This window comes from Rhipicephalus microplus, chromosome X, assembly GCF_043290135.1.
Source record: "Rhipicephalus microplus isolate Deutch F79 chromosome X, USDA_Rmic, whole genome shotgun sequence".
In the NCBI taxonomy this organism is placed as follows: Eukaryota; Metazoa; Arthropoda; class Arachnida; order Ixodida; family Ixodidae; genus Rhipicephalus; species Rhipicephalus microplus.
In genome coordinates, this window is record NC_134710.1 from 154,224,641 (window position 1) to 154,240,849 (window position 16,209).

The following is a 16,209-nucleotide window of genomic DNA, read 5'->3' on the forward strand; positions in this document are numbered from 1 at the left end:
ACCGCTCTTTTTGACGTTCGCTACCTGGCGACGAACGACCGACGGTTAGACCCCCAGTGAGGGAGCGCGCTCGCCCAGGGGCAGCTCTAAAATTTCAGGCAGCAAGCAAGGAAAGCGGGTGAGGAGCGATCGGGCGTGAGCTCACCAAGAAAGCGCGCGCACACCACCGACGGTGGAACCGTCGTCAGCTCCGACGCTAAATTTGGCCACTACCCGGTGATCCCGCCAGGGTTATTTATAAACGTCAGCAGGTCTCCTCAGCTTGCCAGACCCTCCTGGGCAGCGGGGTGGCGGCGCTGCCTGCTGGAAACAGAGCGTGGCTCTTCGGGCGGCGGCGCCTCCTCCTCGCCTTGTCTCGAGCGCCACGCACAACGCGACGCCACGTCATACGCGACGACCTCTGTCACAGCCGTCCTTTCTGGACGACCTGTCCTTCTATTTACGCCCGCCGACGACGAGGCCTTTCCCGGTTTGGCCGCCGACGGTTGCCAGTAGGGATGGCAAAGAAAAGGTTCGCGAAGCGTTTGTGTCCGCCGGGCACAAAGCGCTGATGCTGGACGACACGAGCGAAACTTGCGTTTGTACCGAATATGGGCGGTAGAGAGCTCTTCCTTAGGCAAAGGGAAGCTGGGCTTTTTGGTCGGGTTAGATGCACTCTAGCGTTCGCAATGCTCCGAACGCTGGGCCATCACCGGACAGCAGCGAATCCCCCCGAATACACCAGATAGGGAACCCTATTTATGCTACGGTGATTAAAAAGAAAAGCAGAGAAAACGTTCGCGGTTTTAATTCAAAGAAATACGAACTTAAATTGTCCTTTTGTATATTGTAGACACTGTAATTACACATGTAAGGAAGCCCTTTAACGCAAGAATGTACTTGCATTTAAAAGTGAATAACAGAACTAATATGCTTCATCAAAAATTTTATTTCTTGCTAGGTGAGGACGGCGTTTAACCTGGAATTGATCTTAACGCACTTCAATTACCCCGCTCATTTTAAGTACACGCTTATCTCCCACGTCGCAATAGAAAAACATTGACGGCAAAAAACAAGTTCATACATTCGCTATATAATTATAATGTGTTAGTTGATAACTGCTCTCATAATCACTAATGACAACCAACCTCTGTATGATTGCGACATTCGGGCAGAGAAAGACATTCTCAATTTTGTTTTCTCGCTTTATTTTCTGTCTCGTGGCACGGACGGGCATCAAAAGACGTGTCTCCACTAAGAGCGGCAGCAACAGCAAAAAAGAGCTCGTTCAGCGTTGATTATGGAAACCCCACGCTACTGCTTCACTTAGAACTCACAGACAAAAAGAAACTTGGTAGCGCATTTCCAACACATTCTTAAAGGAAAGGACACAAAGGCCAGCGGTGCGTTCCCATTGCTTGAAAGACGATTCTTCCCTTGTGCGCGCGCGTCCTACGGTGAAACTCGATTTCTAGATGGTTTTCGTAAGGCTCAGCCCTTTTCTCCAATTCCCATTCATTCAGTCGTTCCCGTTTCTTTTTCTTTTTTTATTGCGCTTGAAATGCGTTATTTTTGCTTGGAATGAGAGCCCGCTGTCAAGCAAGATGTCGAAAAGAAGTAAACAATCAAACACAAAAAATTTTGGATAGAGCGAGAGAGAGAGACAGAGAGAGAGAAAGAGACGAAAAGAGAGAGGAACTTTCAACAGCGGCAAGTAAAAACTATAGATGACCGAGTCAAAACCACGGAGATGCGATGTCAGCTCTTCATCTTTTACCGCGTGATAGCCCGATTCCCTTTAAAGGCTGATTGCAGAAGGTTCCGCATTGCAAAACTCACGAAGGTTTTTATTCCCGAGAAAGGTAATGGCTACCTAATAAGCGTAACACTAGATCGACAAAGATAGCACTCTCCCACAAGGCATTCCGCAAAGGCCATTAAAAAGAACATTCCGCGAGACAGCGAAGAAGAGGCGAAAATAATTTAAGCAGGAAGGCAAAGACAAATTGAGCTGGAAAGTTAAAAAAGAAAGAAGGAGCGAGAGTCTAAAATAAAAGGAAGCTTCAGCCGGGCCTTTTCGGTACCGCCGCACCGAGATCGAGTTGCTCGTCAGTGCAGCCATCTCGCGGCGACCGCTTCCAACCTTAGCGTGTGCCTGGAAAGCACCGCGACAACCTTAAAAAAGAAAAGTTAAAACACTTTTGCATCTTGGTTTTTCATATGCTGATATTCCAATTACCTTCCCTCTCCCAAGTTTTTAAACCTTGAGGGTCTTTGTATATGCAATAAAATAAGTGTGGACTTTCATGTTTATTCTTTTCTTTGGCCTTTGTAACGTTCGTGCCAGCGTGTACTCCACCGATCACTTAGATTAGACCATTTGATTGCTGAAAGTCTGATGCAACATGTGCGAGTTTAGAGACAATCTGGCGGACTTTCAACTACTATCATACAAATTGCGCAAGCCTGGATATCATTAAACAGAGGGGGGGGGGGGAGGTCAAAGAAATGAAACCAATTCCGTGGATGCAGCATTTCGGTGGAAACTGTAGTACAAGCTACAGCGAAAGCAGCAACTGAACCGGAGAGAAAAACAACCAAACTTGCTGACATTACGCCGCAACTAAGATTGAAATAACCTGTTAGGAAAGCTGGCAGAACCATACGGTGGCTCGGAAACAGGCTTCCGGTGCTTGTTCTTGGTCTTATAAAATGTATTTCCCAATCAGACATTTTTAACCTATCGGAATGTACTTTATTCCTTTCTGACGGTACGTGGAAAAAGGACCAGCGACACGTGCAATGAAACATAATGGCGAGCCACTTTGCGCGCTTCGAATAATATGTCAGCTTTTTTTGTGAGCGCACAGAGTAGCTCGCTAGTGCAGAAAGGTAGAAAAATATCTCCGCGAGGCAGTACCTCTGTGCGTCGTTTCCTTTCTTTTTCTTTTTTCTGGCCCTGCTTGCGTATAAGGGAGCTACTGATGACTCGCATGTGTACGAGTCATCAGTAGCTCCAAACTGAGGTTTTCGCGCACTGTATGTGTGCGGCATTGCCGCATTACCATGGCAAGCACGACCTGCAGCATGTTAATGCATACATGATACTCGATAGTTTTGTGTGCTCATCATGATTAGGACGCGTTTTCGAGCAGCCCCATTGACATGAATATTTTCTTTCTTCGTTTCCAGGACAAGCTCCGCCTGCTTCAAGAGGACCTCGAGTCCGAACGGGAGCTCAGGCAAAGGGTAAGGGAGTCGAGATGAATACCTTTTCCAACGACTGCACAGTGTTTTTAATCGAATAGCTTATCTGACCTTTAAAAAACGAAGCAAAAAAGCGATTATAAAAGTGCTATACCAGAATTCTGTAAAGACCATGTGCTTTGAATTAGTTTCGAACTTACGCAAATGTTCCCGACGAAACGGAACTTGAGATTATTTCTTGTTTTATGCGCCAACTAGCTAACCAGCACATTTTTTAAACCGTTGTTGCCAAAACAAAAGGCGCGCTTTCGTTTTTCTTTTCGTTTTTTTTCCACGTAAACACTGAGGACAGGAGTCAGCTGTCACAATCTTACAGCAATGCATACTTAAAGATAAATAGATGGAAGGAAAAACTTACAGTTGAAAGTACGGCTTCCTCTTCGACAAAGTTTACGCCAATTCAGGTAGCAATCTTGCAGTTTGAGCACGTGGGGCAGTGTCAGAAGGGTGGCGTTGCTTCCAATCCTGTTACGACGTGCTGTGGACCCTTTAAGCTTGACTTGTTTGCATATAAGATGTGCTTCATTTGGAAGGAAAGAAAAAAAAACTTAACAAAACGCTTTAGAGGGACATACACCTGAGAGAACTGTCAAGATGTCTGCAGGTCATAGCCGTATAGTGTATAAACTGAACAACAATAATCAGAGTGATCCGGCCTGACTACAAACCTGACTAATATCTAATGCTGGGAACACACACGACATCGAAGCCTCTCGACAGGGCAAAAAATTCAGTCACCGCTTTTACTGAATATTTGTGAAATGTTAACGCTACATGGTTAATGTGCAAGATGTGTACATGGTAAAATGAGGGCCAGACAACTGGAATGCTGCCAATTAAGCGCGCGTACAAACTACGATTGATGGGGGAGGGGGGATGTCTCAAGTGACAAGCGACAATAGCAACAGATTCCTTATGGCAGCGATTCATCTGCACTTCTGGATTCCCATTTGCCCTTAGGATAGCAGTGAATTACAGTGATGTGCTCTAGGTGGTTAGTTCCCCTTGTGGGAAGAAATATATCGTATATGCACCATACTCAATCGCGAACCTTACGCACATGCAAAAGATACGTAAAAAACGACCATTGCAAGGCTTCATAGCATGCATGTTGACTCGTATAAGATAGCGAGAAAATATGCATGTGCTTGGAAATGTGCTGTCCCGATGTGAGGAAAATGTGTGTTTGTAATTTTTTTATCGCATGATATAAAGTTCTAAAGCTTATTAAGTATGAAAAAGAAAAAAAAGGTGAATTAAACGATAGCATGAAGCCGTGTGTGTGGTGCAGTGTAGAAAGCAATCTTTTTTGCATGCTTTAAATAGCTTATGGATTCGATATCAAGCACTGATATCCAGCTATGATATCAAGCTGTAGAGTTGCTGTTTCGGGAGCCTCTGACATGGTTCACGTGTCATGTCTTCGTGCAGATTGAGCGCGAGAAGTCGGACCTGACGGTGCAGCTGATGCAGCTGAGCGACCGGCTTGAAGAAGCCGAGGGCTCCTCGGAGACTGTGGTCGAGATGAACAAGAAGCGCGACACCGAGCTGTCCAAGCTCCGCAAGCTGCTCGAGGATGTGCACTTGGAGAGCGAGGAGACTGCACACCACCTGCGCAAGAAGCACCAGGAGGCCGTCGCAGAGATGCAGGAACAGATGGACCTCATGACCAAGGCCAAGAGCAAGTACGTCCCAGCCACGCTCATACACATTTGATTAAAGCGCCTAAAGGATACATCGAAGGAGCTTAGCAGAGTAGATCACCTTTTGAGCGTGGTTATTTTGACCGCAAGCTTAATGCTAACATTGCTAAAAGATTCCATTACGCTTCGTGTCTTACAATAAATCTAAAGACAGCGCATAACCCTTTGTCCTGAGGCGTAGTAATGTGCAATCACTGCAGTTTTTTTACACACTCGTACGCACTGCTTATATAATGTTCACTGACAGATCAGAATAGGTACCGAGATGCTTCATGCCAAGAGAAGCTTTGTTTTTCTTTGACGTAATAAAATACATGAAGCAGCTCACCTTGCATATCAGTAGACTGAAAGCAGACAATGACAGTTGAAGGACAACAATGTTGAACTACAAGTCCGTAGACACTAAATTCTACAAATAGACTTCTTTGGGCATACATTTAACCACAGAGTCAACGTGTTAGACCACCTTCTTGAAGGCAGTACAGTGCACAGAATGAGCTGGTGTGACTAAAGCTATCCTATCTCTATTCCCTCACGTAGCGGAAAGAAAGAAGGGCAATGGGATTTTGTTTGACAGCCACTGACAGCGGTTACAACACGAGCTCGACCTTCTTCTGAGAGCCACTTGGGGCTTTCGAAAGACCCTTCACGAAATATAAAGCAAGATAGATTACTATACTCAGAGAGTATCAAGGAGCTGACGCCTCGGAAATCCAAGGGACCCTTAATTGGCTGCAACCGTAGACGTATTCATGGATATTGCTCCATTCCTAGTGACATTAAAACTTGGTTGAAATTAATGCTGCAAGCTTTAATTAATCTCGTCAATTACAGAAGCAGAATATTGTGGGCTGGTGAGCCAGTCATGAGTCGACAGGGTTACGCAAAAAGTAAAACACGTAGTGAAACTTAGGGAACATCATATCGTATTCAGCGAGTTTCTTTTTTTTTTTGCTGTCAGAGCATACCTTGCTCATTCTAATAAGAGAAATGCAGGGTGGGGGATGGTGGAAGCCCAGCTAATTGTGCATTTATAGAAGTGCATCTTAAACTGACGACTTCGATTGCACAACTTAGGCGCAATGAACAAACGCAGTCCATGCTTTTATCGTAATGACCTTAGAATAACAGTGGGTGCACTTCAGTAGTTAAGCCAACTCAACGGCAATAATATGATAAACACGTGCGCTGTGCCAGAGCACGTTTTAGCCCCCTTCTATGCCTGCCTTCCCACGCTGTTATACATTTCAATATATGTCGAAGCCAACCAGCCCACCAAAAAAGCCATAACAAAGCACTCGTTTTTCATGGGTCAAAGAATATCCGCTATTCACTTAGAGTTGCACCATTTTGTTTCATGTTGTAATCCGATATTGTGTGATATTTCTTTTTTCATACTCTGATAGCTCTATCTTTTTTCTGCTACAGGGCCGAGAAGGAGAGGCAGAAGTTCCAGGCCGAAGTTTACGAGCTCTTGGCTCAGGTGGAAAACACGAACAAGGAGAAGGTATGACATTTTTTCTTAATGCGGTTTCCTGATGGGCAAATGATTTTCATAGCCGCTAAGTGCCTTCAGCTATTGTGTCGTACTTGTCTGTTGCATCATTAACATATAAAAACTGGATCATTCAATTGTCCTTGTATAAATGTATTTTTGCAGCTTATCTCCATAAGATAATAAACCTTTCAAATGTCTCCCTGTATTTCTAGCTCAGCCCAGTATTCCCAAAACAACCATATGCGTACCTCTTCATTTCTCGTCTTTTTTGTGTCCTTAACGAGGTTTGAGTTCGCGCAAACGGTAAACTGAGCGAACGCTGCATACTAGGTTAGTTTCTGAATACTGCCTAAAGAAAAAGAATATGTGTACGGAAAGAGGTATTCCTAATAAACCATTGTAAGTATATCAATCAAATTTATGAAACATTTTGATAATGCATCTATTTGCGTTCAGTGAGGCGATGCCAAGCAATAAGAGAACGTTTCTCGTTTACAGATCACGATCCAGAAGACCGTGGAGAAGCTGGAGCACACCGTGTACGAGCTGAACATCCGCATCGAGGAACTGAACCGCACCGTCACCGAGGTGACGGCCCAGAGGACCCGCCTTAGTGCCGAGAACGCCGAGTACCTCAAGGAGGTGCACGAACTCAAGGTCTCGCTGGACAACGTCAACCACATCAAGAGCCAGCTCGCCACCCAGCTTGAGGACACCCGCCGCCGCCTTGAAGATGAGGAGAGGGTGGGTACACGTTCTGCTACAATATTAGAGAATATAGTTAGAAATGCAGCGAATAGGTCTTGTGCATGATCAAGGCTGCCAGGAATGGTTCTGCGCAAGCGCTGCATTTGTGCCAAGACATGGGACTAGAACGAGGAACGGCTGCCTACTTGCTTTGTTGTTACTGTTGTTGGAATACAACGTTAAACAATCAGCATTTAGATGAATACTCTTTACGTTTGTACGAAAGCGAAAAATAGATCATTTGGGTAGATTAAGGAGAAATAAAAAAAATGATGTGATTCCCGCAGAAACGCGCCAGCCTGGAATCTTCGATGCACACTCTTGAGGTTGAGATCGAGTCTCTCAAGGTTCAGCTGGAAGAAGAATCCGAGGCTAGGCTTGAAGTCGAGAGGCAGCTAGTCAAAGCCAACGCTGATGCCGCCGCTTACAAGACCAAGTATGAGACTGAAGTCCAGGCCCATGCTGACGAAGTTGAGGAACTCAGGTACGTGATGCAGCATTACCGTCACGCTAGCAGACTCTTCAAGCTACTGCCCCTGTCGCAAGTTTTCAGAAAGTTCCGTATGTTGTTTGAAGAGCCATGTTTTCAATTATAGCCCCGCGGTTTACAGCAAAGTAAGACACAATCCCTCAAACAGCGAGAAAGGAAAATTTTAACCGGACCTTCACTACCACCCTCTGCTTTTCTGTAGATTCGATCATGATTATGAAACGAAGGACTGTAGTCACATCAAGAAACAAAGGATCCGCAATCGGTTGAAGCGCTTGCCTTGCAGAAGCTGAACAATTATAGTTACAGCCTTACTGAACACAAATGAAACTGGCACCAATGTACAAACCAAGTTACTTCAATAAATATCATTTTCACAAAGTTCGATAGTCATAAGAACATGTGGATGTTTAGAATATTCATTAATGAGTGATCGGACCATTCAATAAGTGAGCCGTTGGGGGTACCTCATATAGAATGGCACCACTCAACCAAACAAGTAAGATTTCAATATATTACCGAACAATGAACGAAAACTGAGAAAACAATTCAGTATTCACTTCGGTAGTGCTTACTTTAGATATAAGCGCTTCTCTCGTAATGTGTGAGAGCACACAGGTAAAAAAGAGAAAAAAATGTGAGTGCGCTTTATGCTTTATGATTGTTTTTTATTCCTTCACACATAGGAAAGCGCGTCTTATAGGCGTATGTAAGATTTTGTCTTTAAATAATTCTTTTTTATCTAAGATGTGAATTTTCTTGCTTCGGATAAGTTCGGTTCAGCTATCTGCATTCCCTTTAAGAAGCACTCGACACCAGAGAGAACGCAGATGCACTCAAATGACCGGCCATCAGGAATTAGAACAGCAAAAATACAATGGCGTACGCAGTTTTCTAATACGAGGGATTCGGGAAATACTACAATAAATAAATAATGCGATGAGAGACAATAGCTCGTAGAGTACACTTTACCGCATCACACATAAGTGTGTATGCTTGACCGCATTATACAACAAAGCTGCAGCATAGCATACTACAGCAAATTTGTTATTAAGGAGCACAATTGAGACCCTTCTTTCAAGTTAATATTTAAAACTGGCAACATGTTCATTGTCACTCTGTCGCGTCACAATACGCCGAAATTAGTTATCTGGTTTGACGGCTCACGCCAAAGCGGCGCCGTTTTGTCGGCATAGGTTCTTCTAATGACGCGAGAAGGTATTCATTTAGTCGGGAGAAGTGACCTTGCAGAGGCCCCGTGCCTGTTGTGTCGAAAGCGACGGTGTACGTTTTAGATGCACGGGTAAGTATAATTTTGCGTGGAATTTCGTATAGGCATGGTTACAACTGTTTGAAATGGAGAATAATTTGATACACTCTTCTCCACTTTATGTGGATTTCGCACAATGCCCGTAGAAGGAGCATCATCACTTCGTGCACGCGACCCACAAAACTGCCGATGATGTACTTTGCGATATGACTAAACTTGCTGGGTAGAAAGTAAAAAAAACAACAACTTCAAACTATCTGGTTCCGAGAGGTTTTTTTTTTTTTTTTTGCTACATGAGGCATAGCGGCAAGGTTATTATGGTCAGACGCACGTAGTTTTGCAGTTGCCTTGGTACGCTTCTTGAATAAACTTGATCAGCCAAGTTAGAGTACATGGAACACGATCTTCGTGTATATTATTTCGCACATCCTATCGCACAGCCACTGCAATGAATCTCTGTCTCCCCAAACGCATCTTTTCGGCAATGATACTCCTGGTTGGCTTGACGAAATAAAATTGTGAGTGCATGCAAAATTACGGTTACAGAGGACAAGTGAGAGAGAATTGCTAGGACGCGTTCACTGACACAATGTGAAGCTCTTTTTCGGGCAGTGCAAATGAGGCGTGCATAGTAGTATATATCACGCACGCCTAAACACCCTATGAGTGTGTCATCTATTCTCTTGAGTACGTACGTCTCCTTCGTACCACAGATAGACAAACCGTATTCGTCAGACCTTTCTCAACACACAAAGTAATTCAGTATGTCTATACTACTGTTCATCACAGCAAAATTTTTGGCGGTTGAGATTTCCAATCCCGCGATGTATCGAGTATCAATCATCTATGATAGCTTGGGACGTCGTACATATAAGGCGTCGCAGATCGTATATGTTGTTCAAACTGACAAATACAAAATGCTTAGACATGACATGCTGAGCTGATTCGAGAAGCTCAGGAATGCGAGAGCATGGCCACTTAGTCAACATGGCTCATTCAATAACCGCATTCGCTCTTTCAGCCTATCAAGTAGACTAAGTAAGCCCAATAGTTCGCCAACGAACAAGTTAAGAAGCGATGCACTTGAAGGCCCGTGAGTCGTGGCGACAGTGAAGAACACTGCGCCTATAGTGTTAGCGCTAACCGGCCTCCAAAGCTTGTTCAAAAGCGCGTCTTGTGAAAGTGGAAGCGCTCTAGTTTGCTCCCATCGGTTGCCATTTGTCTGCTAGTGAGGAGCGGTGGGCCATCGCCTCCTCCGCGAGCCTGATCCGCTTTATCTTCACCGGGACGAAGCCCAAAAACTGGAGGAAAGTGCTGATGCCTAAGTTTTGTGCCGCCAAACTGGGGACTGTTGGCGGCGCCACACTTTACCGTCCTTTGCGTCTATACTGTGGTCACGCCAGCGCTTCCTGTATATATATATATATATATATATATATATATATATATATATATATATATATATATATATATATATATATATATATATATATATATATATATATATATGTATATATATATATATATATAAAGCTGTTGTGGGATTTTCTTTTACCCTCGTGTGTGGTTTTGCTTCGAACCAAGTTATTGAATGACCTTCTGTCTTGTTCCTTCCTTTCGAGCACCACATTCGAGCATTGCGACAACTTTTAGCGCAACGAGTATTCGCAACGCGCCATTTAGTGCCTTGTTGTATAAGTTAAGGCGCTTGAGGATGAAAGCCGATGGAGGGTCTTCTTATTTCTTAGAATGGACGAGTGATGGTGGCAGGAGTCGAGGGGGGTATAACATCGCGACCCTATTTGTTGGTGTTGCACCACACATTCTTGATTGCACGGAACAAATGTATTTTAGAGAACTACTCGTGTTAGTTTCCATTATTGCAGATTCATTAACTATTTAATGTGGTAGTTCATTAGTAAATACCACGAGAACAAGCTGCAAATTCATCGCGCAAGGTAGAGAGTCAAACAGGGACAGCGCTGACCGCATTTAACCACATGAGACTGTTTGACTCTCACAATCAGCGCGGTCGATGAGGCGTGACTGTATTGCTTTTTTAGAAATAATTTATAGCGAATGTCAAACGGATAACGAACATATCTTAAGAATGCGCAACTTATGCCAGATAAAAGCCGTGTTTAACGGCTAACGCAAATCTAGTACACACTCAGCATAATTTGAGCACATTGTCATTTAAGTTTGAACCTCAGGAAAGATGAAACCAGCGATACGATTCAACGTCCGTTCCCTATACCTATATGAGATCGAATCTCGAATAAACGCTACAAATGCTACTAATGGAATACGCGCAAGAACGCATTCATTCTTAAACCTTGCGACACAGTTTGTTTTACTAGTATCAGCACAAATTTAGAAAATATATGCGTATTTTGCGACTTTTTTTGTGACCTGTGTATCACACACCTAAGGTTAATGTTTACAAAGTGTAAACTGGCTTTGTTCCAAAAAATTTGGTACATAAAGTTTGGAAGCTTTTAACATCGCACTTTATTAAAACAGTTTTAAACCGTTTATTATTTCTTTTTTTTTCACGGTCCCTCTTTGGTTCCTCAGTATAGAGCTGGAATATGGTTGACCTTCCTGTGTTTCATTTACTGTTATTATTCTATCTTTCTTAAGCCGACTCCGTTTAATTATTATTGCCCTTTGAGCGCTTGCACGCGGGCTCAATAATTGCGCTAGCTTTGTACTGTTTGACAGCCTCTCTTAATGTGCGTTCTCTTCTGACCGCACCTTTAATTTGTCTTTCCCACAGGCGCAAGATGGCTCAGAAGATTTCGGAGTACGAAGAGCAGCTCGAGGCCCTGCTGACGCGCTGCAGCAACTTGGAGAAGCAGAAGTCGCGACTTCAGAGCGAAGTCGAGGTGCTCATTATGGACTTGGAGAAGGCTACTGCGCATGCGCAGAACCTGGAGAAGCGTGTCGCTCAGCTCGAGAAGCTCAACATCGACCTCAAGTCCAAGGTGGAAGAGCTCACCATCCTGCTGGAGCAGAGCCAGCGTGAGCTGCGCCAGAAGGTGGCCGAAATCCAGAAGCTGCAGCACGAGTACGAGAAGATGCGCGAACAGCGAGACGCCCTTCAGCGGGAGAACAAGAAGCTCGTCGGTGCGTGATCGATGCGAGCATGTCTTTGGCTGCTGCTTTACGTCTTGCCGAGGCTCTGTCGCCGTACCAGTTATAGTCACTTTCAGCTTGAACACGGGCGAAGATCGCGTTTCTAATACGGCTCGCATCACCAATGCTCGTCATGTGCGACTTCTCGGACTTGGAAAGCTGAGGCCGAATCCAAGCGCACGCCTCAGTCGCGCGCTTGAATTCTGTCACAGCTAAGCTCCACAGAAGTGTGCTTGTGAAAAAATGTAGCGATGGCATTCTCGTTACTTGCGCCATTACATGGTTCCACGGGGGCTGGCAAGTAACCAACATGGTTTAATTTGTGCCTGAGCTAAGAGCAGGTGTAGTAACAGCCGAGCGCTGCTAAGCGGGATCAGTCCCAAAATGGTAACACGGAAGACAGAGATGAGTACATTTTAGCGGCAGAACAACGGACGCGGGAAAAAACACAGCCCGTAATTTTGCCGTGTGTCACGATGCTAACTTGTGGGTTGCCTAGGTCACGTCAGCGAGAATCTGCCGACGCAAAAAGAAACGAAATATACGACCTAGCTGCAGGAATCCTTGTGGCAGTGGTCATTAGGCTGAAAGATAGTGGGATAGGTACCCAACCCCTTTTTATTCTCACTAGCCTATCATTTCATTCGCACTGTCAATAACTATATTAGCCCTGCATCATATGTGTTCCTGAGAGCACAGTTTCCTGAGAGCACAGCGGTTTGATTAAGGTCACTCGTCACAGCTGTTATAAGGCATTTAATACTTTTTCATCTATGCTCTGCTGAAAAAAAACATCCTAACAAATACGACAGTGATATGCATTGCTACTTGACGGGTAACAAAACTGTAGGTATAAATGATTCAAAACAAGCTTGCTTATAAATTTTCAATTAGAGAAATTTTCTTCAACAATACAGCTACCGCTTTTTGTTTTTTTTACCATCTAAAAGCGATAATTTCAATTTAGGATTCTTTCAGTGAAATGAATCACTCCTCATGAGCGTCCGTTCAGTCATGCGATCATTTGCAAGGCCCTAAACTATAATGAGTCGTATTCCCATTCTTTTTTTAATAGCTGTAAGGTAATGTTAAAACGAGGCAGACGCACATTGGTGATGACATTGTTGGATGCTTCTGCTGAGCTGCAAACCTTTTTTCAGACAGAACCTTAAACCTTTTTCGGGAGGATGCTGCGCTGCATTTGAGTTATTGCAGCTAATCATTCATCTAGCTTAAATGTGCGCTCCAGACGACCTCGAACCTCAGCTAAATATGGAGAGTAACCACCATGACCATCATAATGGGGCTTCCGAGAGGCAGAAGTGAACGTTTATTGTTGAAAGAGTGCTCCAAGTGATGCCCGGTATCACCCTTAGGTGGGAGGTCTCTCTTTTCAGGTACTCTCTGGCTTCGAAACATTTTATAAATGCCTACTTAAGGGAATTCAAATCTTCTATCAGTTTTTCCGCAGTTGTTCACTTGTGTACAAGACCAGTAAGTTAACCTTATGTCCTATATCTTGGCAGCTGTTGAGCATCAAATAGACCACGCGGAATGAAAGTATTTATCAAAATAGGGTTACCCTCTCTAAAAAAAAGTGCCGCAAACAGCATCTAATTCTCAGCTCCAGTAAAAGCACCTCCCGTAAGGCTAAGTTGTCACGGCCAGCTGCCGCGCTTCAAATGTGGGCTGGCTAATACTTCCACTATCAGTGGAGCGCGATTGGCCGGGCCACATGGCTGCGGCTAACTCGCGGCACCACACACCCCGGCGCAGACGACCTGTCCGAGGCTAAGAGCCAACTGGCCGACGCCATCCGCCGGCTGCACGAGTACGAGCTGGAGATCAAGCGGCTGGAGAACGAGCGTGACGAGCTGGCTGCCGCCTACAAGGAGGCCGAGACACTGCGCAAGCAGGAGGAAGCCAAGTGCCAGAGGCTCACCGCCGAGCTCGCTCAGGTGCGCCACGAGTACGAGCGCCGCCTCCAGATCAAGGAAGAGGAGATCGAAGCCCTGCGGTGAGTAGGCTTTCTTGGTGTTAAACATTGGACTTGTTCCAACTAAAGGGCTGTGCATGCGGTTGTCCAGAACGTTTTCCTGAATGCAGGATATGTTTTATGCAAGAAAGGAATGCCGGACAAAAAAGAAACGTGCAATTCTGGCATTACGAAATTAGCTTGTAGATGGAAATTCTCGTGCATGACTTATCTGCAAGGCAAACAAAATCATTCCAAGCTCCCCTGCGTAAAATGTGTGAACGACTGCGTACATTTGAGTTCACCGCTCACTGGAGCTGTGCGCCACCGCTAGCTTGTATACTACTGCGGCACGAAGCATTAAGGTAAACCAACCAAGGCTTCGGCGTAACTTCCCCGAAGTCAGTATGTTTTCTGTACTGCAGTATATACGGTTAACAGCCGGCGTTCCCTCGCGTACTGTGGTGGTGGGTGCCACCACCCCACTGCTAGCAAAAGAAGGCATGTGCGGCACGTTGTTACGTGTGGGAGCGGCTGGACGATGTTGTTCTCACTTGTTAGCGTGGAGACGCTGATAACAAGTTTGTAGTCCCTCTTTACAACACTTATAAACGTTCTGAATTAATACTGCGACTGTTGGGCTGACGCAACTAAACACGTGTATGTTGCATATACCTTCCTAGGACAGATGGACGGAGAAACTTGCGAACATAAAAAAGCTTGCTCTACACCGATGAAGATTGACACACACCTTCAATTTGTTTAGTACATAATCATTATAATTTAACATTGGCGATGACAGTTGAAGTTAATTGTCATAGAAACTCTCTCGGGGCTGCATGGTGTGCTGATGTATTTAAAAGTAAACTTAATAGAAAAATCTGCACGTTATTGGCAGCACCAAATTTAAATCACATGGCAGTCGCTTTCACTATTTGCTTTTTTCAATGATGAGTGCGGTAATTTTCATCAAAGAAGTAATGACTTTGGTTTATCCTTCTCTGCCAAGCATAGTAGGCTTGATTAAGTGCGGTTTGCTTGTATTCTTTACGTTATTCAATCTATGAGTAGAAAACAGGTTCATCATCAAGAGAAACTGTCAATGAAGGGGCAGAAATTTATTTGCAGTATGTAAGACTCAGACCGAATTTCATTCGCGAGTTTTGTTAACCGAGGCTGCCTTCGCTAACAAAATGTTCGTTAGCATGATTGGTGGTTCTAACGTCTAGTTGTACAAGGTGAGCGAGCTTACAATAAAAAAAAAAAAAACTTCAGAAAGCATACTTATGAGTGGTCAGGGGAAGGATGTTCGTGCATTTTATGCATGTTTATCATAACAACACGTACCAAAATGCGTGCGCTGTTGGGTCACGTGCACACACTGCATAGTGTTACCAAAGAATATCGTACAGTATATAGAGAACAGCATTTAGTGCATCGCGCTGTGACTAGAGCACAGTTTTTATAGCATGCCGATACGCTACCTTAATGCGCTACCCCGCGGAGCCGGGCTTACGTGTCTGGTTCTTCGGGGCGGCGCATGACGGCAAGGGCGAAATTTCAAGTGTTTCCAATATTCCTTAGAAAAAAAAAATCTACGTAATGTGAGTAGCACTGTGATTTGTATTACATTACGTAAACACCGCTTCCAGCGCTCAGCTTCATATTTTACCAAAAAAATGTGAAGCTCGGCGTTTCGGCACTAATCGTGTGCACAGTGATCTATGCGCAAAAGGAAGTAACCACGCCATAGCACCGTCTGCGACTAACCTCAGCAAAAAAAATATCCAGCTATCGGGATAAGTAGCACGGGATACGTGGCCGAAACGGAAGCTGAAAAGTAAGGGGTGCAGCACGGCAGAACAATATGCGTTCCGGAATGAAGCCGTTGTCAACTCCCCAATGTCGTGTTTTTGTGTCTCACCCAGCGAAGAGGCTATGTAAACTTAAACTGAAGATAAGGCGCAGGGCTATTTGAAGTAGTCATTACGCGAGGCAATCCTTCAAACCATCCGCACAGCCGCTGGCACCGGAAATTTTACGCCCCAGTAGGCAGCGATGCACAGGCTCAGCCAGCTTTCTTGCACTTTTCTCTCTCTCTGTGTGTGTCTTTTCAGTACAGTCGTAACGCTTAATCGAGGA

The 16,209-nt window shown here is 44.6% G+C and overlaps 1 protein-coding gene across 1 annotated transcript in view; it reads left to right on the top strand.

Annotated features, from left to right (window-relative positions):
* Prm (Paramyosin) overlaps positions 1-16,209 on the top strand; it is a 28,011-nt gene that overhangs the window by 4,852 nt on the left and 6,950 nt on the right. The window contains exons 2-8 of the mRNA XM_037428419.2: positions 3,172-3,228; positions 4,678-4,931; positions 6,378-6,456; positions 6,946-7,191; positions 7,482-7,678; positions 11,734-12,083; positions 13,869-14,109. Of these exons, the coding sequence (XP_037284316.1) occupies positions 3,172-3,228; positions 4,678-4,931; positions 6,378-6,456; positions 6,946-7,191; positions 7,482-7,678; positions 11,734-12,083; positions 13,869-14,109 (1,424 nt within the window). The remainder of the gene's footprint in view (positions 1-3,171; positions 3,229-4,677; positions 4,932-6,377; positions 6,457-6,945; positions 7,192-7,481; positions 7,679-11,733; positions 12,084-13,868; positions 14,110-16,209) is intronic.